General features: G+C 54.9%; 1 protein-coding gene across 5 annotated transcripts in view; it reads left to right on the forward strand.

The window, feature by feature from the left end:
• The first annotated feature begins 17 nt into the window (after window positions 1-17).
• IGHMBP2 (immunoglobulin mu DNA binding protein 2) overlaps window positions 18-23,166 on the forward strand; it is a 28,290-nt gene continuing 5,141 nt past the window's right edge. For 4 of the 5 annotated variants that reach the window (XR_009702262.1, XR_009702261.1, XR_009702260.1 and 1 more), the window contains exons 1-13: window positions 18-146; window positions 1,865-2,034; window positions 5,389-5,572; window positions 5,782-5,879; window positions 7,634-7,797; window positions 9,297-9,497; window positions 11,600-11,747; window positions 16,144-16,318; window positions 19,068-19,250; window positions 19,530-19,648; window positions 20,210-20,304; window positions 21,290-21,413; window positions 22,089-22,919. Coding sequence is in view for 2 of the 5 variants with exons in the window: in XM_061202212.1 (XP_061058195.1) it covers window positions 61-146; window positions 1,865-2,034; window positions 5,389-5,572; window positions 5,782-5,879; window positions 7,634-7,797; window positions 9,297-9,497; window positions 11,600-11,747; window positions 16,144-16,318; window positions 19,068-19,250; window positions 19,530-19,648; window positions 20,210-20,304; window positions 21,290-21,413; window positions 22,089-22,919 (2,578 nt within the window). In the remaining 3 variants the exon portion in view is untranslated. Of the gene's footprint in view, window positions 147-1,864; window positions 2,035-5,388; window positions 5,573-5,781; window positions 5,880-6,819; window positions 7,491-7,633; window positions 7,798-9,296; window positions 9,498-11,599; window positions 11,748-16,143; window positions 16,319-19,067; window positions 19,251-19,529; window positions 19,649-20,209; window positions 20,305-21,289; window positions 21,414-22,088; window positions 22,920-23,166 lie in introns of those variants that run through there. The other variant, XM_061202214.1, reaches the window with a different exon arrangement.

Below are 23,166 nucleotides of genomic sequence, written 5' to 3' on the forward strand. Positions count from 1 at the left end.
GCAGCCGGAACTCGGCGGCTCGGGACCTCGGCTGCTCCGGGCGCAGGCCGGACTGCGGCCATGGCCTCGGCGGCAGTGGAGAGCTTCGTGACCAAGCAGTTGGACCTGCTGGAGCTCGAGAGGGACGCGGAGGTCGAGGAGCGCAGGTATGGCCGCCGGCCCGGGCCTCGGGGTCGGTCCGGCGGTTTCCCCAGGCCCCCCTACTCTCCCAGCTCAGACCTCGGTCGGACCTCCCTCCTGGGGGCTCGGCCTGACCAGCCTGGGGGTCGGGATTTGCCCTCCTGACTCCTCGAGTCCGGATCGCGGCTGTGAAGGGGCTCGGCCTCCCCCAGGGATGGAAGCGTCTTCAACCACCGGGGCAGCCCGTTCCGTTTGGGGGACCCTTAGGAAGGGTCTGTTCTCCCCCTGAAGTCCCCCTCTGAACTTTGCCTCGTAGGTCCTGCCTCTCTCCCCAGTTCCATCCCCAAAGTGTTCTCAGCCCTCTTGCGTCATCGTTCCCTCTGTCAGTGTTTGCGCCTGTTCCGTGCCAGGCCCCGAGTGAGATAGAGTCACTGATGGTCCCCTGCCGGCTGGCTTTGAGCGGAAGGGGCAGGTGGGAGCCGAAACAGTTCCCTTCCAGCGTGATAGATGCTGACCCGTGTGTGCAGGCAAAGTGCTGTGGGAGCAGGAGGGTGGACAGTTGACCCTGGGGAGCCTTAGGTTGAGGCTGGCTTCGTGGAGGAGGTGGTGCCTGAGCACAGCTTGCAGAAAAATAGGGGTTCAGGTGGATGCGGGGGAGGATATTCCTGGAAGAGATGTGGGGAGGAAGGGCAGCCCTGCAGGCGAGGGTGGAGCCCTGAGAAAGCCGGGCTTGTTTCCGTAGGGCTGAAACTTTGAGAGATGACACTGAGGGCTGTAAAAGCACCCCACATACATCAATCCCTTTAAACCTCACGTCAACTCTGCGAAGTTGGTTACTGTAATTCTCGTTTTATGTCTAAGGAGGCTGAGGCAGAGGTTAAGTCACGTGCTCCAGGTAACACAGGTCGAGCCAGGATTTGAGTTCAGGCAGGCTGATCCCAGAGTTCGCACTCAACCGTTGTGCTGCCCAAGTGGAGAGGATTTGTTTTAGAGGTTTTTGATCGTGATGGTTAAGAGCGTTTGTAGTCTTGTCGACCTCAGTGGGATCCCAGCTCCATGATTTATGGCTGGGTGACTTTGCAGCCTTAGTTACCTCATCTGTAAAATGAGATCATTCTCACAGCAAACCAGTGAGGCGGGAACACAGTGATCTCCAAGTCAAGTGATCAGCACGGTTCAGAGTACAGAGTAAGCACCCATGGGAAGATGGGCGGGGGCCGGATTGGGAAGGGCCTTGTGGAGAAGATTGTATTATATTCTTGTGCAGAGGATGGGCCTCGGCGCAGTTAAGCAGGTCAGGGAGGTGAATAGATTTTCATCTTAGGGGGATCTGTTGGATGTTGCTGCTGGGATTGGCTGGGGAGAACCCACAGGTAAGGAAGTTAGGAAGCTCAGTTTAGCCCAGAGACGGTCAGTGATGTGGGCTTGAACCAAAGCTGTGGCGGCGAGGATGAGGCAGGGGTGGATTCTGGGTACAAATGGGAGGGGCCTGGTGGGACTCAGTGACACACAGGACCCAGGACAGAAGGTGAAGATGAGCGAAGGTTCTGTCTTGGGAAACTGGGAGGAGGGCACAGACCGCGCTGGGGCTATGGGGGGGGCAGGTTTGAGAGGGGGCAGGTTTAGAGTTTCCCTGGTCACCCTTAGTGCCTGTGCAGAGATCGCCATCTGTTCTTCCTGCACGGTTGGAAGTAAAAACTGGTAAAATACAAATACTGAAGTCTCAACATTGGGTGTCTCCCAGGTCCTGGCAGGAAAATGTCTCTCTGAAAGAACTCCAGAGCCGAGGCGTCTGCTTGCTGAAGCTGCAGGTATCCAGCCAGCGGACCGGGCTGTACGGACGGTTGCTGGTCACCTTTGAGCCCAGGAGATGCATATCTGCAGCTGTGCTTCCCAGTAACAGCTTTACTTCCGGTCTGTGCATTTTTGACATAGGTGGACGTTGAGTATTGCTGTCTGCAGATGTGGGTTGTAAAGACCAGGTCACATACGACCAGTTGGGGAATAAAGCATTGTAATGGAAAACTCTCACTTAGAAATTCAGCAATTATGAGCCTTTCTGGTAGTTTAGATCAGCACTGTCCAGACTGGCAGCCACCAGCCACGTGGGGTTATTGAACACTCGAAATATGGCTAGTGATTGCTGCTTGTGTAAAATACACATGAGATTTTGAAGATTTAGTACAAAAAATTTAGAATATCGAGTAATTTCTTTGAATACTGATTATGTCTTGAAATGATAATATTTTTCATATATTGGGTTAAGTAAAACATGATTAAATTGACCTGTTTCTTTTGGTTTTTTAGTATGGCTACTAGAAAATGTAAAATTACACATGATTCTCACATGTCTCTTGAATAGCCCTGGTCCAGATGGTTCAACGTGGGTAGTTGTGTATTCCCAGACCTTCCTTGTGCCAAGGATACTTTGGCTAAACTTGTGGCAGCTCTGCTGGAAAGGAGGGGCAGTTAGAAGAAGCTTCTTAAGCTCACACCTGGGATGCTTGTTTTATTTATTTTTTATTTTTATTTTTTCCTTTGGCCACGCCGCACAGCATGCGGGATCTTAGTTCCCTGACCAGGGATCGAACCTGTGCCCCCTGCAGTGGAAACGCAGAGTCCTAACCACTGGACCACCAGGGAAATCCCTGGGACGCTTGTTTTTGATCAGACCTGGAAACTGGGGGAGAGCAATGCTGCCGAACGCTGTACTTCCACTAGAAAAGTCTCTCTGCCTTGTTTTGGTGGTGACAGAGTTTGTTGGTTTCATATTTTGATTTTCTAGACTCTTGCCCCACAGTTGTTGGAATACGGATGGGCTGGGTTTGGAGACAGATAGGAGGAGGGGAAGCTGCTGGTTTGGAGTCAGATCTTACACTTTGCTGTTAAGTGGCCGAGAGTCAGTCACGTGTCCTCTGAAGAACAGAACCAAGGGGATTACAGTTGAGCTTTCGGCCTCGCCATCAGGATGAGTGGGTGGGACTGAATGTACGTGCAGGACGTTTGTAAACTCTGAAAACCAAAGGAATAATATGTGTTCAGTTAGTGAGTGTTGTGGAGTGAACGACCTGAGAGGTTGCTGAGTAGCTGATGAACAGGAAGCCAGCTGCTGATGTGAAAAAGTACGGAGCTGAAAACCTGATGTGTTGCCTCAGCTCCTGATCAGACGTAGGTGGGGTTGTTAGTTTCTCGTCTCCTGAAGAGCAGTTTTCAGGCTCTATAGCTGAGAGATGTGAATTCTGCAATGTGGGACCCTACTCAGGGCGGCCGGTGGGGAAGTCACAGTGGGGACGGGGTCGCCTGCGCTCAGCCTCACGGAGGCCCCCGTGCGCAGAACCAGACCTCGGGCCCAGGGGCGCTGCTGCCACCTGCTCTTCGTCTTTAAAAGTTGGGGCGGGGCTTCCCTGGTGGTGCAGTGGTTGAGAATCTACCTGCCAATGCAGGGCACACGGGTTCAAGCCCTGGTCTGGGAAGATCCCACATGCCGCGGGGCAACTGGGCCCGTGAGCCACAGCTACTGAGCCTGCGCGTCTGGAGCCTGCGCTCCGCAACAAGAGAGGCCACGATAGTGAGAGGCCCGCGCACCGCGATGAAGAGCGGCCCCCCGCTCGCCGCAACTAGAGAAAGCCCTCGCACAGAAACGAAGACCCAACACAGCCAAAAATAAATAAATAAAAAAAAAAAAAAAAAAAAAAAGTTGGGGCGGGAGACAGAACAGATTCAAGGTGCAGGTGAAACTCATTGGCTGGAAGGAAAACAGCTAGGACTAAGAATACGCCTCATGCCTGGCTGACGTGTGGCACGTACTCTGACTCGGAATAAATGGCATGTGAGTGTGTGGGTGGCCCTGGCTGCATCTCAGCGCGGATTCTTGTTTGGTCAGAACTGTCTGTGTTCAAGTGACAGAAACCCCGAGCCAGGTGGGCTGGAACAGGAGGGGGACGCATGGGTTGTGATAGCTGGAAGGCGGCTGCAGGGCTCAGAGGAGGTCACCTGGGCTTAGTTTTGCTCCAGTGTCTCGGCTCCGCCCTCTCCTGGGTTGACTTCCTTCTCAGGCGCCAAGTGGTAGCAGCTCCAGCCCTCACGTCCTCTCCAGTTTCTGGTCCAGCTGGGAAGGGTGAGGGCCTCCTTCCAGCTGTCCACCCAAAAGTCTCACCACATCTCAGGGGCTCTGATTTGGTCCCTTGTCCATCCCCGAGCCAGTCACTGGCCAGGGGGGGACGTGAAGCCCTGATTGGCTCGGGTGTGGGTCGTGTGCTCCGTCCCGGCATCAGGGGAAGCCTCTCAGACTCGCCTGGTGATGGCGAATCACCAAACAGCTGTCGCAGGAGTGGGGAGGCCCAGCGGAGTGGGCAGCAAACCACACTGTCCCTCCTTCGTCAGTGTTCCCTTTCCACCTGGAATGTTCTCCCCCAGGTGAGCTCGTGGCCCCCACTCTTTCCAGGGCCCACCCTGCTTCCGGGTCACCCCTCAGAGAGGCCCTTCCCACACACTCTGCAATGGCACCCTCATCCCTCTCCACCCTCTGCTGCACTTCATCTTTTTTTTCTTTTTTAATACATTTATTTATTTTGTTTGTTTTTGGCTGCATTGGGTCTTCGTTGCTGCACACAGGCTTTCTCTAGTTGCGGCGAGCGGGAGCTACTGTTCGTCGTGGTGTGCGTACTTCTCATTGTGGTGGCTTCTCTTGTTGTGGAGCATGGGCTCTAGGCGCGCGGGCTTCAGTAGTTGTGGCACGCAGGCTCAGTAGTTGTGGCTCGTGGGCTCTGGAGCCCAGGCTCAGTAGTTGTGGTGCCCGGGCTTAGTTGCTCCATGGCACGTGGGATCTTCCTGGACCAGGGCTCGAACCCATGTCCCCTGCATTGGCAGGTGGATTCTTAACCACTGCGCCACCAGGGAAGCCTCACTAACTGCACTTCATCTTAACTACAGCCCTTGGCTCTGACCCCTGTAGGTTTTCGTATTTGTTCCTCTCCTCCCTAATGTGAGCTCAGGGACCGTGTTTTATTCCTAATATAGACCAGCACCCAGAACGGTGCTGGGCACAGAGGAAGACTTTATTTTATTGACTGTCATGTTTGTTTTAAACAGTTCATTGAGCTCCAGTAAATTTTCACATATGTTGTTAGTCAAAAGTATTTTTTTTACTGACTTCATTTCTCATGAAAGTAACAGATACAATGTTTGAAATATGCTGGAATTTGTTATATGAAGTCATTCACGTTTAACTTTGTTCAGCGTTTATGTAACTGGTCTTTGCTTCTGTAGGTGACATAGTGGGTCTGTATGAGGAAGACAGTCAGCTGGCCACTGGGATCCTGACCCGGATCACCCAGAAATTGGTCACCGTGGCCTTTGACGAGTCCCATGATTTCCAGTTGAGTTTGGACCGAGAGCATTCCTACAGGCTGTTAAAACTTGCCAACGACATCACTTATAAGCGACTGAAAAAGTAAGTGTATGTGACTGGAAGTCACATGTGACGTTTTCCTTAAACACACCTCCCTCCTGCTGGGCAGGAGAGGGCAGGCACAGCCAGTCTGGGGTCGGTCACGTGCCCCTCATGGGAGACGGCGGGCGGCAGCGTTGCGTGGGGCCTCGGGCGCTGGGTTAATGGCTGGGTTTCACTAAGCTCCTAATTTTCATTTTCTCCTTTGGCAGAACTCTGATTACCCTAAAGAAGTATCATTCTGGCCCCGCGTCCTCGCTCACAGAGGTGCTCTTTGGCGGATCAGACCCCAGCCCTGCCAGTGAGATACGTAAGAGCTTGTGGTTTTCCTTTCCTGGTTGAAATCACCATGGACAGGATCTCGAACAGTGAGACCCTGGGCCATTTTAGCAAGAGTTTGAGAATGTACAGTGAGAAGAAATCTACCTTAGTGTCTTTTTATAAGTTTCTTTGTGTGACTTGCTAGAACTAAGTCTCTTTCCTGTACACGGTGTCAAAGAAGTAGCTCATTCCATTTTTTTTTTTATGATGTTCTTTCTAATATATCTAAATATTGAATATTTTTGTTTTGAAATGCGAGGGTATTTCTTCTAGCTCAATGCCCTGTGAGAACAGAGGATGACTGATCATGCTTCATGCTCGATAGCATTTTTTTATAGTTTGAAAAGTCTCAGTTCTAAGTGCATTTGATTATTTTCTCAGTATCTTTTAAATTGAAGACAGTTTATTTCTAATTGTAAGAGTGCCGTGTATTAGTCATAGAACGTTTGGAAATAAAGAAGCATATAAACAAGGGAAAGAAATCACTCGAAAACCTGCCACTTAGAGTGAGCCTCACTGATACGTGTGTGTATTCTCCTAGTTGTTTTTCCACCTCCACATAGGACAGTCTGACTTACATACAGACACACGCATGTGCACGTGTACACACACACACACACACACACACACACAACCCACTGTTCTCACGGTGGTCTGTGCAATTTCTCATCTCCTTCAGTGTCTTGGAGAAGCTCATTTTGAGAGGAGTTTATCACCTCATCAAGCAGCTGCCGGTCATTGAACCACCCTGTAGATGTTGGACTTGGCCGGTTTTTACAGTATAGCTTCAGTTGTTCTCACACAAGGACCACCCCACACCCTTTTCCTGTCAAGCCGGTGCTCATACCCTGGCGGTGTGTTGGCTCTAAGCTCAGGGCTGCTTTGTACCTTCTCAGATTCCAAAAGCACTCACATTTCAATAAGATTTTATTTCTGCCGACTGTTTACCGAGAGGCTACTGTGAAGCTGGGACGGGAACTGGCACGGTACTTGCTGTGTTTCAAGGAACCCGATGCGCCCTGGTTGTAGCCAGCGTCCAGGGGAGGAGGGGACACGCAGGAGCTCTGGGTCGGATGCTCCGTTGCTCTCTCCGAGTCTGTCTCCGTCTTACCTCCGGGTCGGCACCCTATGCCCGTGGGGGTCAGTGCACTCGTCTCTGCTGCGGGCACCGCGGGGCGGAGGCTGCGGGTGCGAGGCTGGATGCAGCGGCACCTGCTCTCACAGCACGGAGCTTACGAAGCAGGTCGTCAGAATCGGCCGTGGAAGATTCAGAAGAGAAACATGGTCCTGGATCTGCTCATAATTCCTTTTTGTTGTTTGTTTTCATCGTTTTATGGGCGCTTAAAAGGGGACACTGTGGTAGAAGCGAATCTGTTCCCAGAAACATTTACTTCGCAAGAAGCTGTTATTTTGGAGCATGAGTTGGCAGACTTTTTCAATAAAGGGACAGATGGTAAACATTGTAGGCTGTGCCGGCCGGTGCGGCGGCGAGCTGCTGGGGACAGTGCCCCAGGGACCCCTGACTCACCGAGCAGGCGGCCGGCTGGGCTTGGCCTGCGGGCCGCAGTCTGCAGATTCCTGGTCCAGGAAAACAAAGCAGGTTGATTTTGCGTTGACTGGCTGACCCCCGGGGAGGGCCGGCTTTTTCCCCGTTACAGCCCGTATTTCTGTCGGCCCACGCGGGGTCGGGTGGGGAGCGCCGGGTGACGGGGAGCTGGAGCCTCACTGTCGCTTGTTCTGCAGCCCCCCTGACTTTCTACAACGCCACTCTGGACGCCTCCCAGCAGGAAGCGGTCTGGTTCGCGCTGTCCCAGAAGGAACTCGCCATCATCCATGGGCCTCCTGGCACCGGGAAGACCACCACTGTGGTTGAAATCATTCTCCAAGCTGTGAAACAGGGCTCAAAGGTGGGCAGTGGGCACCGTGTCCCCGCCGGCACCCCTCACTCCGGTCTGCCGTGCTCGCAGGTGCCCAGCAGGGCCCCAGCCTGGGCTCCGGGGGACTCGGTGGGCAATGTTCCTGAGTGTTTACTGACCGAGCACTGGGCTGGGCCCTTTTCAGTCTCTGACAGCGCCTGGGGTGTGGGGCCGTGCTTGGGACCGTTGGTCTGGGGTGGTGAGGTCTGGGTTACTGTTGACCAGGCCACGGTCCAGGAGCCGTCCGCTCAGCACCCATGCGCTGTGCTCAGGCCCCTGCTGGGCACGCCGGGTGTGCAGGTGACCAGGGACTGTCTGTGCCATTCAGGAGAAGACCCTGCAGCCAGTCGCCCGAGACAGAAGTGTCTCGGTTGATCAGGTGGTCTGGTGAATTGGGCAGAGTGCAGGTTACCGGTTTCCGAGATGTGGAATGTGATATCGTGTATTATTGTTCGCTTAGATTTTTAATGGTTGAGAAAGGATCTTTCATCCTCATCTGTATCAACACAAGTCATCGTGGATTCTGAGCACATGGAGAGCTTTTTAGAAAACCTTTCTGCGTCATAAACATTGGATGAGGATAAGAATTAGAGCAATATGGTCCACATTTGTAGGTTGACGTTTCCTGGGTGCTTCTTATGAATGAGGCACCTTTCTCAGTCTTTCCAGTGTTCGCCCCTTTAATCCTCACAGAAGCCCCGGGCGCGGGGACTCTATGGTCTCAGGCCCCGTCCCTCCACAGTGGATGGCAGAGCCAGGACTCAGACTCGGGCGACACTCTCCCCAGAGCCCCTGCTCCTGCAGGGAGATCCATGTTGGTTACGAGGCCACGTCCAATGGTTTCCTGTAAATGACTGTCTTGGCAAGACGTTTACCAAGAAAAGCTGGTGAAAGATGACTTACTGGCAGGGAGCAGATTTGATGGTTTAATTGGGTGCCTCTGTTTCAGGAAACAGTGAAACGGGAGACACCTGTGTTCACGCTTCGGTGCAAACCGCCTTTGGCCACCTGGATGGGGTGGGGACTCTCCTCTCTGCCTCCCCTTCCCACTCCACCCCCTCCTAAGAGCCAGACTGCAGTTCTGGAAGCAAGATTGAGCCCGTTCAGAAAGGTTTTTCCTCATTCTGCTTTGTCAGATGATAAAGTGACTTGATGGGTGATGAGACGGGTGTCCCGGCCCTGATTATCTCAGGGCACTTTGAGGCCTTTCCTTCCGGTTGCCGGGCATCCTTTCTGGTCCTTTGGAGCCTAACAGGTTCTTAAGACCCGAGGTCTAGTATCCAGATGTTGTGTCGGTTTGCAGTAACACATGTCCTGCAGACTGTCTGCATCCGTCCTTACAGCCGGACGTTTACACTGTAACGTTACTGGTTGCTCACGTTCCACCCTCCTCTCTTTAACTTTCAGACTTTCCATTTGCTTAATGTAAACTTAAGTGATTTCGTTAAAAAAGAAATCACCAAGCCCGAGTTTGCGCTGTGCTTCCCCAGGTCCTGTGCTGCGCCCCCTCTAACATCGCCGTGGACAACCTAGTCGAGCAGCTGGCCCAGTGGAAGCAGAGGCTCCTGCGCCTCGGGCACCCCGCACGGCTCCTGGAGTCCGTGCAGCAGCATTCCCTGGACGCGGTCTTGGCGCGGGGTGACGGCACCCGGATTGTGGCTGACATCAGGAAGGACATCGACCAGGTCTTGGTGAGTAGCTCTCAGCCGGTGTCCGCTCTGCGTGTGGTGTCATGATGTGCAGTCTTTGCCGGGAGTGCACTGTATCCTCTTGCTTTTCTCTGGCCTTTGCCGATTCATGTTCTTATCGCGAACGTTGGGACCGCCCATTTTTGGTAGAGACCTGTGCTCAGCACTGAACAGGGACTCACCTGTCTTCAAGATAGTTTCACGAAGAGGCGAGCAATTGTCTTGCAGAAAATATTCCTCTTAAGGGTTCCCTATGTCTGGCATGTTGGCTGGATAATATCGACCAGCAGAAAAAAAGCAGCCTGAAAATAAAAATTCAGAAAATATGCACCCTCCCTAAATTTCTAGTCCATTAATATAAAACGTGGTGTGATCCTTGTGAAAGAGAGCTAGGTAGGTGATAAGGCAATTTCAGATGGAGTTTTCTCGTGCAGTTCAGGACTTTCGAGCTCTTTGGTTCTCTAGTTTACACGTCCGCCCCCAGTTCCCTTAATCGCGTGTCCTGCCCTGTATTTGCTCACCGCCAGCCCGTCTCACTGCCTCACATTTCTCTCTTCGTGTCCGGGGCTGCTGCGGAGACTCAGCCTTCCACACGGACCTGTGGAATAGTGGGAACCCCAGGGGCGGAGACCAGGACACACGCATGTTACTCAAGGTTAAAGACACTGTAAGAATTTGCAGTGATGTGATTTGCGCCGTCACACATGTGGATGATTTCATTTTCTTTTTTTTATAATTTTATTTATTTATTTATTTTTGGCTGTGTTGGGTCTTCGTTGCTGCGCACAGGCTTTCTCTAGTTGCGGCTAGCGGGGGCTACTCTTCGTTGCGGTGCGTGGGCTCCTCATTGCGGTGGCTTCTCTCGTTGCGGAGCACGGGCTCTAGGCGCGCGGGCTTCAGTAGTTGTGGCTCATGGGCTCAGTAGTTGTGGCTCACGGGCTCAGTAATTGTGGCTTGCGGGCTCTAGAGTGCAGGCTCAGTAGTTGTGGCGCACGGGCTTAGTTGCTCCGCGGCATGTGGGATCTTCCCGGACCAGGGCTCGAACCCGTGTCCCCTGCATTGGCAGGCGGATTCTTAACCACTGCGCCACCAGGGAAGCCCGATTTCATTTTCTTGTTCCTTTTTAAATCCATGCTTTTTGGGACCTCCCTGGTGGCGCAGTGGTTAAGAATCTGCCTGCCAGTGCAGGGGACACAGGTTTGAGCCCTGGTCCGGGAAGATCCCACATGCCGCGGAGCAACTAAGCCTGTGGGCCACAGCTACTGAGCCCGCTCTCTAGAGTCCGTGAGCCACAGCTACTGAAGTCCGTGAGCGACAACTCTTGAAGCCCGTGTGCCACAACTACTGAAGCCTGCACACCTAGAGCCCGTGCTCCACAACGAGAGAAGCCACCGCAATGAGAAGCCCGCGCACCGCAACAAAGAGTAGTCCCTGCTCGCCGCAACTAGAGAAAGCCCGCACGCAGCAACGAAGACCCAATGCAGCCAAAAATAAATTAAAAAAAAAAAAAAAATCCATGCTTTTCAGAGTTTTCTTCTCTGTAAGTTAGACCTCCCTCTGTCATTCCGGCTAAAACCCCTTCTCCAAAGCAGAAATCACAGATAAGGAAGGGGTTACATGTCTTTTGCGTATGGAAGTAAGTCAGGGTCTAGGTAGACATTTTAGGGGCTGAAGAAAATATTTTACTCTCTTGACAAATGTGGAATAGTGAGAGAAACTCAGTTTCTCTCTGTATAAACTACTAAAACCCAAATCCTGGCACGAGCAGGTGCTTTTTCTTCCCCAGGAGTATGTCTGATGACTGTGCAGGGCAGGGCTGGGCTCCCACCCCTGGGCTCGGCTGAGCTTACGGTTCTTGGAGGACCTACACTCTCCCTTCCTCCCTCTCCCTGTGGAGGTGACAGTGGCTCTAAGGCCAGTCAGGATGTCACCTGTGTGGATCTGTTGCTCCTTCAAGAAAGACTTTTGACTTTTTAGTGCCTTTGAAGGGACTTATGGAAGTGGACCAATTGATGATAAATAAAAGCATTTTGTGAATTAAAAGGAGCTAAAATAAGTGCAAAGTCGAGCCAGAATTATGATGTTTTCTTTGCTTCTCTTTACAGGCAAAAAGCAAGAAGACCCAGGATAAGAGAGAGAAAAGTAATTTTCGAAATGAAATCAAGCTGTTAAGGAAGGAGCTGAAGGAGAGGGAGGAAGCAGCCATGCTGGAGAGCCTGGTGGCGGCCAACGTGGTCCTCGCGACAAACACAGGTGAGGGCACGGGCCTCCACCCCATGTGGCCTTGAAGAGGGCTGGGAGTATGCCCTCTTCCTTGGTTTTCTGGAAGAGTTTGGTAGAATTGTCTTTAAAATTGGGTAGAATACAGCAATTCCAGCCCTTCTGGGCCTGCAGTTTTCTCTGTAGGGAGGTTTCTTTTTTTTTTGGCCACACTGCACACTGGCGGGATTTTAGTTCCTCAACCAGTGACTGAACCCGGGCCACGGCAGTGGAAGTGCCGAGTCCTAACCACTGAACTGCCAGGGAACTCCCTGTAGGGAGGTTTTTAACTGCAAATTCAACTTCTTTAATTGACATAGGATATTCAGGGTGTCTCTTCTTGAGTGAGCTTGTGTCTTTCAAGGAATTTGCCCATTTAATCTAAGTTGTTCAATTCCTAGGCATAAAGTTGTTCATAATAACCCATTATCATTTAAAAGTCTATAACGTCAGTAACAATGTCACCTCTTTTGTTCCTGATGTTGGTAATTTGTATCCTCTCTTTTTTCCCTGATCTTCTGGCAAGAGGGTTATTAATTTATTGATCACCTCAAAGCACCGGCTTTTGGTATCACCAGTTTTCTCTGTTATTTTTCTGTTTCCTGTTTCATTGATCTCGGCACTGGTTCCTCTGTTATTTCCCTCTTCCCGCTCACTTGGGTCTAGTTTGCGCTTCAATTTCTGTTTTCTTCAGCTGGAAGCGGAGGTCATTGATTTGTATTGATTTGAGACCTGTTGTCTTTTATACTATAGGCATTTAGTGTTATAAATGTTTCCCCATGTACTGTTTTCACAGCATCCCATAAATTCAGATGTATTGTGTTTTCATTTTCACTCATTGTGAAATACTGTCTCATTTCTCTTTTAATTTCTGTTTTTGACCCGTGATGATTTAGATGTGTGTCATTTTCTTTCCAAATATTGGGAGGTTTTCTAGATAGCTTCCTATCATTGATGTCTAATTTAATTCCATGTGGACAGAGGACATACTATGTACGACTTGGATCATTTCATTGAGACTTATCTTATGGTCCAGAATGTGGTCTCTGTGAATGTTCCACGTACCCTGGAAAAGAATGGGCTGTCTGGTTTTGTTGAAGTGTTTTATAATGGTTGATAACTGTCGTTCAAGTCTGTATCTTACTGATTTTCTGTCTATGTGTCCTATCACTGAGCGAGGGGTGTTGAAATCATCCGTAACTACACATTCGTTTATTTCTCCTTGGAGCTCTGTCAATGTTTGCCCTATGTCCTTTGTAGCTCTTTTACTAGGAGCATAAATGTCATGTTTTCTTTATTAATTAACCAATTTATCATTATGAAATGACCTTCTTTATCCCTAGTATGTTCTTTTTTTGAAATCTACTTTGGTATAAAGATAGCCACTTTAGCTGGAGACCACATTTAGCAGCTTTAGGCCTTTCTAACATGGCCACTTGATTCTTAAAAGCCAGCAAGTGAGAGAGTCTTGTAGCAAGATGGGTTATAGTCTTCTGTAATGCTACCGTGACGTGACACCCCATCACCTTTGCTATATTCCTTTGGCTAGAAGCAAGGCACGGGTCTGGCCCACACTTAAGGGGAGGGTATTACACGGAGTGTGAATACCGGGAGGCCAGGGTCAAGGAGGGGGTTGCCTTAGGGTCTGTCTGACACAGCCTCTCTTGGGGGCTACTCTAAGGGACAGAGTCCAGGTTCTGATTGACTTTGTAATTATTGTTTCGCCCAGTTGCCTTTTAAATCAGATAGGACAAAAACAGAATTACAAAAATGCTTTCATACTGTCTTTTGTTCTTACCTATGTAGTTGCCTTTATTGGTGCTCTTTGCTTCTTTGTGTGGATTTGAGTTACTGTCTAGGGTTCTTCATGTCACCCTGAAGGGGACTCCCTTTAGTATTTCTTGAAGGGCAGGTCTCAGCTTTTCTTTACCTGGGAATATCTTTTTTCTCCTCTGTTTTTGAGTGACTCTGTTTTTAGAGGTAGAGTTCTTGGTTGACAGCCTTTTCCTTTTAGTTGTTTGCCTGTGTCACCCCCTGCCTCTCTCTCGGCCTCTGTGGTTTCTGCTGAGAAGGCAGAGTTAGTCTTACTGAGGATCCCTTGTATGTGGCAGGTTGCTTCTCTCCTGCTCTTCCTTCTTTGCCTTTCGGCAGCCTGACTGTGGTAGAAGTCTCGGTGTGCTCCCTTTGGGTTAACCATGTGGAGTTTGCTGAGTCCCCTAGATGTGTGCCTCGTTTTTCATCAGATTTGGGAAGTTTTCAGCCATTATTTTCTCCAATATTCTTTTGGCCCCTTTCTTGCTCTCCTTTCCTTCTAGGGCTCCTATTGTGCATACGTTGGTGTGCTTGACGGTCTTCAAGGTGCTGGTCATGGAATTCATTCTTTATTCTTTCTGTTCCTCAGACTGAATAATTCAGTTGGCCTGTTTCCTGATTCTTCTGCCTTTTCAGATCTGCTGTTTAGCCCTTCCAGTGAATAACAGTTATTGTACTTTTCAACTGCAGACTTTTTTTTTTTTTTTTTAATAATTTCTGTGTCTTTATCGATAGTCTCTATTTGGCGGGACTTCATTCTCAGACATCCCTCGCCTTCACCTTCTGTGGGCTCAGAGCCCCAAGGTGAGCCAGAGGTGAGTGCGTAGGGCCTCCTCTGGTCTTTCCCGAGTGTGCACACAGCCCTTACACGAGTGTGGCTTCTAGATTCCCGGCCACGTGTCGGAGCTTTCAAAGCCCACGGACGTCTCACTCCCCAGGTTTTCCTTCAAAGCTCTGGTCATCCTGCTTTGCGCCAGCTGTTATCCACGGCCTCCGAGAGCACTCATGTGCAATGGTGGCCTCTGGTTGTTTCCCGCTGACACCCCCCTGGGGAAGGGCTGTTTGCACAGGGCGAGCTCCAAGTCAGGTCAGATAAAGACAGTCTTGCGAGTGGGACCTTCCGGGGAACCAGCAGCACGTCTGACAGTGACAGTTCTCTGGGGGTGGGGCTTCGAACGAGTTCTGTCCCCAGTGGGGCAGGCTGCTGCTTTGCACTGTGACTGCAGGCCATTGGTTTCAGGGCCAGCACAGAGCTGGGAGCGGTGCCTGTGCGCAGGAATGCCACAGAGCCCGCTCTTCTTGCCCAGAGTTAGTCAGTTTTCGGAGCAGACACTCCTGGATTGCTGTAAGCTTTGGATTGATTTCTGGAGTCCTGAAACAGTCGCTTCTGACAGCTTTGCCAGTGTTCTCGTTGCTTTAGCGGTGGAGGGAGTTTCCAGAGGCCCTTATTCAGCCGATTCTGCTCACATTCTTCTCTGACTGACTTTAATGCAGCACCCGCTGGAAATCACAGCTGCCCCTCCGTGCAAGGTCAGCATGTGGCCTTTTAGGTCCCTCCTGCTTAGACTGGGGAACGGGAATGAGATTCCTAGAAGCGCTTCCCTTTGCTACGTGAAATCACAGCCATAATCCAGGCACAGCTCTTAGCTATCCAAAGCCCCGTCCCAATTCTGCCTTCTCTGCAGACAGACTCCCTAACCGTCTCTGAAAAGTCGGGCTCAGGAAATTTATCAAGATGTAGGTTTTAGTCATAAGATAATATACATCTTAACGTAATTAACCTAGGGGAAAAGGGCAAGAACTCACATTTGTAGCATTTGTTAAAGCCTATCATCTTGTGGCCAGGCACTTGATATATATTATTTAATATGTGTGCTACGTGTTTATATATGTATTTGGACAACCGATATGTGTTATTTGACACATCCGTGTTCTGTTAGTATGTGGTATGTGTAACGGTCTGTGAGATGAAGGTGTTGTCCACGTCTGTAGATGAGGAGCTGGGGTCGGGTGGCTTGCCCAAGGCCTCGCCGCTGTTTGTGAGCGTGGGCATGGGCCCCGGGTCTCGCCCGCACTGGACCTTGTTCCACTGTTGGGCTCTGTGTTCCACGGAGGAGGCACTGGTGCGCTGGTTCTGTGTCGCTGGTACTTGGGGGTTTTTCCCTGGGTGAACGCCCCGCAGTTCATTGTTCTGTGTGTTCAAGAGAACACCTAAGAAGAGAATTAACTAAATTCTAAATTCAGAAAATGATACAGAAATAATATTTAGAATTAAGACAGCCTTCCAAGGATTTGGGGTCCCAGCCCCAAAGGGCTGATTGATTTTGGTGAATGAAACGTTGGAGTGGCCCATGGCCGGGGGCGCACTGCTTCACACTTACACGTGGAGTGGGCTGGAACCGTGAGCTCCGGAACGTCCTTCCCAGGTTTGATTCCCAGGTGCAAGCATATTACACGAGCCTTAATACAAGACTAGATGATGAAACAGTGGCTTGTTGGTGGCTCTTTTGGGGTGACTGCAGCTAAGATGACACAGCCGGTGCATCCTGTAAAGGCTTACGGTTCTGATTTCGACCAGGTGCCTCTTCGGATGGTCCCCTGAAGCTGCTGCCAGACGGCCACTTCGACATGGTGGTCATTGACGAGTGTGCCCAGGCCCTGGAGGCCAGCTGCTGGATCCCCCTGCTGAAGGCCAGGAAATGCGTCCTGGCCGGAGACCACAAACAGCTGCCCCCCACCATCATCTCTCACAAGTAAGGCCCCTCCGCCCCTCAGCTGCCACCCCCTTGTCTATCCCTCGAAGCCCAGCCCAGAAACCCCGGGCTCACCCGGAGGCCCTGGAGGTGCTGGGAAGCCTGGCCGATGTGCTGACTTAAGGATGTACGGTGGGCAGGTGGCTCCCTGGGCATCTGAGCCCCCACTTTGGTGGAGGGAAAAGCCTGGGGTCCCCCTGATCGGAGGCGTGGTTTCAGTTACACCGCACACAGGAAGTAGGGTCTCAAGATGTATGACTCACAGATCCCAGAAGAGGGGACGCGGCCAGTGGGGGAGGGGCAGCCGTCCAGCCCAGGTCACTAGAGAGCGGCTAGCAGACCTGTTGTTTATAAGCTGGTGGGGGCCGAGGCCACTGGCTTTTCCCGGGCTTCACTGTCCGGGGTGGTTGTAAAAGGCGCCCCGGGCGAAGCAGAGCAGGAGCGGGAGCCCTGACCTCTCGGGTCCTTCCTGGGCGTGCGGGCTCTGGCATGAGCAGCATGGTCACGCTGTGAGGCCGCCCGGGCAGCAGCTCCGACAGCAGTGGTGTTTCTCATCCTGCCGGGGGTGCCGTCCTCCGTGCGCTCCTGCACTTGCTCGTTTAGACGGCAGCTCGGTCAGACGTGTGCTCCCTGAGGTCGCGGGTCGAGTGGTGTCCATCCTTGCAGCCCCAGAACCGGGCGCGTGCTCAGTCCCTGCCTGTCGAGTTGACGTCCTCTAACGGGGCGGCAGGTGGAGGTGCGCGTTCGCGTGGGGGTCCTGGGGGAGAGCTGGTCCCCTGGGTGGCTGCGTGACTGACTCTGGCTGATTGACCCTCATCTGCAGGCACGTCCTTCCACTGAGGACGCAAGGGGTGGCTCAGGGGACCGCGCTCCTGCCGCTGTAGAGACGCAGCAGTCAGTCCCTGGTGGTGTAACTGCTTCCTGGGTGCGGCCTGCTGCCGCCACCGGGCCTCTTCACCCCGTCCGCAGACCCCCCAGGGCTCCGGCCACGCTGGCCCCTCTGTCCCTCCTCCCCGGGTGTCAGGTGTCCCACCCGCCCTTCATTCACTTCTCTGTCATCCCCGTCGACGGCTCGCTCGCCTGGCTTTCTCAGCACTCGGCACTCCTGGCGGTGGTGTGCGTCGGTCCATCGTTTACTTCCCAGCGGCAGTGTGAGGCCTGTGAGGCCTGGGGACAAGGCCTGGCCCTTGGCGTCCCTGAGCAAACTGGCCTCTTCCGGGCCAGCTCCCATGCCCAGGTCCCGGGGCGGCTCCCAGAGCCTGAGGCCCCCGCGAGATCAGGAGGAGATCTCGGCCCTCTTCCTGCTGTTGCTGTTGTAGACGAGGGTCTCCTCCAGTCCGTGCGAGGGAGGCCGTCGGTGGAGCTCGCAGGAGGGGAGTGGGGACCCCGGAGCTGAGGAATGTGCAGGTCAGGGTCCCCCAGGAAGGGGCGTCCGGTGGGGGGCTTCAGAGTGAGGGCGCAGAGCGTGGGGTGAATAAAGTGGGAGACGGGGGAACGTGGTTTGGAAGATCGTCCTGGTGGGAGCGGGCGTGCGCGTGGGGATGGGCTCGGACGTTCTCCAGAAGCGGGGCCTCGGGGGCCTCGGGGGTGTCGATTCAGCGGCTGGTTCCGGAGGAGGCCCGGGGGGTCCTGGGAAGCGGGTCTCTGGGTGGATGGTGTGCCCTCGGGGAGGGGGCACCGTGTGGTGTCTGTGGAGAAAGTAGGGTGATTTGGGGGGAAATCTGTCTGGGGGGGTCGTGCTGGGTGTTTCTGGGTTTGTGGTTGGGGCTGGTAGTCACTTCACCCCTCCTGTCCTTGGCGCTGCTTTTAGTAGGTACCTTTATTAAACAGCATTAACTGCAGAGGTCTGGTCAGTTACGGAGGGAGGACGGATGCCTGGAGTAACCCTGGGCACTCTCCCTTGGTGGTTAGGGGAGGCTCTGGAGCCCGGCGGGCTGGCCTGGTCCTGGCTCTGCGGCTCACTGGCTGGGCGGCCTCGGGCTGGTCTCGCTGTCCTCGTGTGGAACATGGGAAGCATACCAGTAACCGGCTCAGGCTTTGTGAGGATGAGGCGAGTTAATCGGTGTAAAGTGTCGAGAGCAGTGCCTGGTGCGTGTGAAGCACCCAGCAGCCGTCAGGTACTCCTGTCATTAGTAGTGGACTCCTTACGGCCGGAGTGTGTTGGAATTTTTAAAAACGTGTCTGTGTTAGTTCCCTTTAGCTGCTGTAACAAATTACCACGAACTCAAGCAACAGGGGTTTATTATCTTAACGGTTCTGGAGATCCAAAATCAGTCACTGTGGCTTGAGATCAAGGTGTGGGCGGGGCTGGTTCCTTCTGGAGGGTCCGGGGAGAATCGGTGCCTTTGCCTCTCCCAGCTTCTGGAGCCGCCTGCCTTCCTTACCTTGTGACCCCTCCTCCGTCTTCAAAGCCGGCTCTGCAGCATCTTCATGGCTTTCTTGTCACATCGCCTTCTCTGATGCTGACCCTTCTGCCTCCCTCTTAGAAGGCCCCTGTGATGACGTGGGCCCTCCCGGCTGACCCGGGATCATCTCCCATCTCTGCTCCTCCCCTTTGTCACCGAGGTCACATGCTTGCAGGTCCCAGGATTAGGATGTGGGCACCTCTGAGGGGCCGCACCCTTAGTTCTAGGTCAGAAGTGGGGCGTGGGTTGCGTGCTGAGGTTTGAGGACTGCTTTCCTCCCCGGCCCCTGGTTTCGGCTGGACTCAGGACTCAGACCCTCCTTCCTTGTTCTCCCCTTGGGGCAGGGCCGCACAGGCGGGGCTGTCGCTGAGCCTGATGGAGCGCCTGGCGGAAGGGCATGGCGCCAGGTCGGTACGGATGCTGAGCGTGCAGTACCGCATGCACCAGGCCATCGCGCGCTGGGCCTCGGAGGCCCTGTACCATGGACAGCTCACGACCCACCCTTCCGTGGCCGGGCACCTCCTGCGGTGAGTGACTCCGCTACACCCCCGTCCCCTGTGTCACCTGAACCACGTTCCATAAAGATCTGAGAGTGAAAGTGGCCTCTGAGACTGGATTTCTGCATTTCGCCCTGGAGAGCTGGGTCGGGCTCCTGCAGTCTGAGGTCCCTCGCTCTCTGCACCGTCCGCTGTCCTGTCGGGGCAGGGGGGCGGGCTGGGGGAGAAGGGCAGCGGGGCTTCTGTTTCTGGGACCCCAGCGCCGCTCTGTCGCCGGGGCCTCGTGTGTTCAGTCTCACCTGTGTGCAGGGACCTCCCGGGGGTGGCTGCCACGGAGGAGACGGGTGTCCCGCTGCTGCTGGTGGACACGGCCGGCTGCGGGCTGTTTGAGCTGGAGGACGAGGATGAGCAGTCGAAAGGGAACCCCGGTGAGCCCGCCTGCAAAGCGCCAGCCTTTCTGCTTAAAAAGACCCCGAGCTGCGCTTTGAAGACAGAAGCCCCTCTCAGTTGCCCACGTCACAGAGGAGCCGGGCGAAGGGAGGGGGAGGAGGTGAGGGCACGTTGCTCGCTGGGGAGCTGGTCCTGAGCCAGGCGCCCTGGGAGGTCGAGTTCTCGACGGGCGGGCGGCCCCGAGTCAAGGGAGCGGGTGGGCCCAGGCCACGTCCTGTGTCCTCGTTCAGAACCGAGTGGCCCGGCGCCGCCTGGCTTGGCCTTGGGACGCGACCCTGGCTCACTCACAGGGCTGCCAGTCAGTGGGACACACGGCCGTTCTTCTGCTGCAAGAGGAGACTCCCGTCAGCTGCGGGTCCTGTGCTCTGTTTGCCAGGCCTGGCGGCCCCTCTGCCCCAGGTTGTTGGCTCGCAGGAGTCAGGCCCAGTGTGAGAGCAGCCTGTCGGCACAGACGGAAAAGCGCTTAAAAAACAGGTGTCGGTGACAGGTGTGCAAGGCGCGCCCCGCCTCGTGCTGAAGAGTCGTCCATTTCCCTCCAGGTGAAGTGCGCCTTGTCAGCCTGCACGTCCAGGCGCTGGTGGACGCCGGTGTCCAGGCCGGCGACATTGCCATCATCACGCCGTACAACCTGCAGGTGTGGGGCTCCGCTGTCTCTGTGTGTGTCGGGCGACTCGCCGCCCCAGAGGGGCCAGAGGGAGAGGGCGATTTATGGGCTCTTGGGACAAAAGCTCCAGGGTGGAACTGACCACATCCTGACTGGATCCAGGGCTCAAATGACCTCAGCAACGGCCTCCGTCCACCTGTCCGTGTTTCCCCCCCTGCCGTGCCGTCCCCTGCCCCATCCTGGGCTCTCGCCTGGTTTGCTGTGTCGGCTGCGTTTTCAGGCCTGCCCTCGGGGGCCAGGCAGCCTCAGCCCGACGTCGTCCTTCCAAGGTGGTCCCGGGGGCGCCGCCTGTCTCCTTATGGCACTTCCCACGGGAGTCTTAGCTTTGAGTCTTACCGGTCCGGCTCAGGTTGTCCCGTCCCTGAGCCGCTGGCCGTGGCCGGATGCCGGGTCCTCGCCCCTCCCGGGGTCGGCCTTCCGGCTCATGGGACACCACGAGGCTGGCGCGGCTCTGGAGGCTGCCCGAAGGAAGGTCGGGGGCGCGGCTGTCGCCTGGAGAAGGCGGTGGGTCGGGATCAGCAGAGACAACAGACGTCTGCTGCCTTCTCTTGGGCTTTTCTGCCGTTTCCCCTCTCAGTGCCTCTGTGCTCCTGAAGCAAAGCCTGCCTGCTTTGGTAGGAAAGACGTACCTGCTTCACAGCATTGTGAGGCCCGCAGATCAGTTGCCATCCCGATGTGGAGGCGTCACACGTGGGAATGTCTGAGCCAAGCGAGATGGTGGCACGCACGTCAGCGCTGGGGTGGGGGTCACAGCTGCCGCGTTTGTGTGCTGTCTTATCTGTCGTGCACACGCCCGCGGGAAGAGCGGTTCTCGGAAGCCTTCTCCCCGAGGCTCCTGCGGGGCCTCCCTGGGGCCTGGCAGCTCTGCGGGGCCAGGCCTCCGCCGGGCTGAACGGCAGCGTGTCCAGGCCGCCCCGACCTGGGCTGTGATGTGTGGCCTCGCTTGGTGTTTCAGGTGGACCTGCTGAGACAGAGCCTCACGCACAGGCACGCGGAGCTCGAGATTAAGTCCGTTGACGGCTTCCAGGGCCGAGAGAAGGAGGCTGTGGTCCTGTCCTTCGTCAGATCCAACAGGAAAGGTGCGGAGCTGGGAATTCCCTGGTGGTCCAATGGTTAGGACTCGGCGCTTTCACTGCCCAGGGCCCAGGGTCGATCCCTGGTCGGGGAACTAGGGTCCCACAAGCCGAGCGGGGTGGCTGGGGAGGCCGGGACGCTGCTGCAGAGGGGGGCCCCGAGAGCCCAGAGCTTGTCTCCTGGTCTCCGGGCCAGTTTAGCCTCCGGGCGTGGCTTCTGCGGCCAGGGCTTGTGGATGTTCCATCTGGTAAGAAAATTGTACCCAGAAACAGTTGTTAGTTAACGGGCTCTGTGAGTCGTTTCCAGTACGAGGTTGGCAGCAGATAAGAGGGGGGGATAAGCTGAGGCGGGGGAAGAACACACTGGAATGTCCCTGGCGCTTTCCCTCGTGTGTCGGCCGCAGCTGCAGCCCTGGGCTGTGTCCTGGGTCTGGGCTTGGGGAGAGGACTTTGTACCGACTTGGGAATGAGCGGCAGTCTGGTAGCAGCCAAAGCCCCAGGTGGGACCTCAGGACCGTCCTAGGCAGCGGCTGGGGGCCGAGGGGTGCTGAGCGACGGGGCCCCTGGCTGCAGGGGTGGACGGAGCCACGTGGTTCTTCTTGGGTGATGGTCGCTGATGGGGGGAGGCCTGCCTTCCTAACCCTTAGTCTCTGCTCCCCGCACCCCCCGGCTCGTGTGCAGGTGAGGTTGGCTTCCTCGCCGAGAACCGGCGCATCAATGTGGCCATCACCCGCGCCCGGCGCCACGTGGCCATCGTCTGTGATTCTCGCACCGTCAACAGCCATGCCTTCCTGAAGACCCTGGTGGACTACTTCACGGAGCACGGGGAGGTGCGCACAGCCTTTGAGTATCTCGACGACATCGTCCCTGAGAACTACTCCCGTGAGGGTGCCCAGGGCCCTGGCCAGGCCGGCACGAAGCCCCGCGGCTCTGCTGCGACGGCCAGGAGGGCTCCCGGGAGCAGGCGGCCCACGGGGGCCGCGCTGGGTCAGAAGAAGCGCGGCACGGTGCCTTTGTCCTCCGAGGCCCAGCCTCAGCCCAGCCTCAACGGAGGCGGCCAGGAGGGAGCCAGGAGCAGAGACGGCGCAGAGCAATTCAGGGCCGTGATAATGGAGTTCGTGGCCAGTGAGAAGACACAGCTAGAGTTCCCTGCCTCCCTGGATTCGCTAGACAGGATGTGGGTCCATCAGATTGCGGAAGAGTACGGGCTGAGGCACGAAAGTGCCGGGGAGGGGAAGGAACGGTTCATCACCGTGAGCAAGAGGGTCCCACCGGCCCCTGCGGCTCCAGCACCCCCGGCAGGGCCTGGCAGCAAAGCCCCTCTGTGTCCAGAGCCCCCCAGCCCTGCGCAGACAGAGCCCCCCATCGGGGAGCAGAGCAGCCGGGGCCAGCCGGACCTGAAGGCGCTGCACCTGGACAGACTGCAGAGGGCGGGGAGCCAGCAGGAGCCGCGGGCCACGGGCTCCGGGCCGCGGAAGTTAGCAGAAAAGAAAAAGAAGAAAGAAGCAGAAGGTAAGCTGATCGACTCGCGAGAACACGGGCGTGGTGGCCCCTTTACTGGGGAGTTTGCCCCACCGCAGACCCACCTGCCACCCTCGAAAGAATCAGGACCCCTTCCCGGTGGTGCCCCTGCCCTAATCCTGCACTTTGTGCCCGGTTTCAGTCGGTGTGGTCTGAGTTCCCTGAGGGCCGTGCTAGTCACAGTGGCCTCTGTGTGCCCGGGGCCTCGCCCAGGGCCCGGCAGGTAGGGAGCCCTCAG

Source organism: Eubalaena glacialis, chromosome 10 (genome assembly GCF_028564815.1).
Source record: "Eubalaena glacialis isolate mEubGla1 chromosome 10, mEubGla1.1.hap2.+ XY, whole genome shotgun sequence".
Taxonomy (NCBI): Eukaryota; Metazoa; Chordata; class Mammalia; order Artiodactyla; family Balaenidae; genus Eubalaena; species Eubalaena glacialis.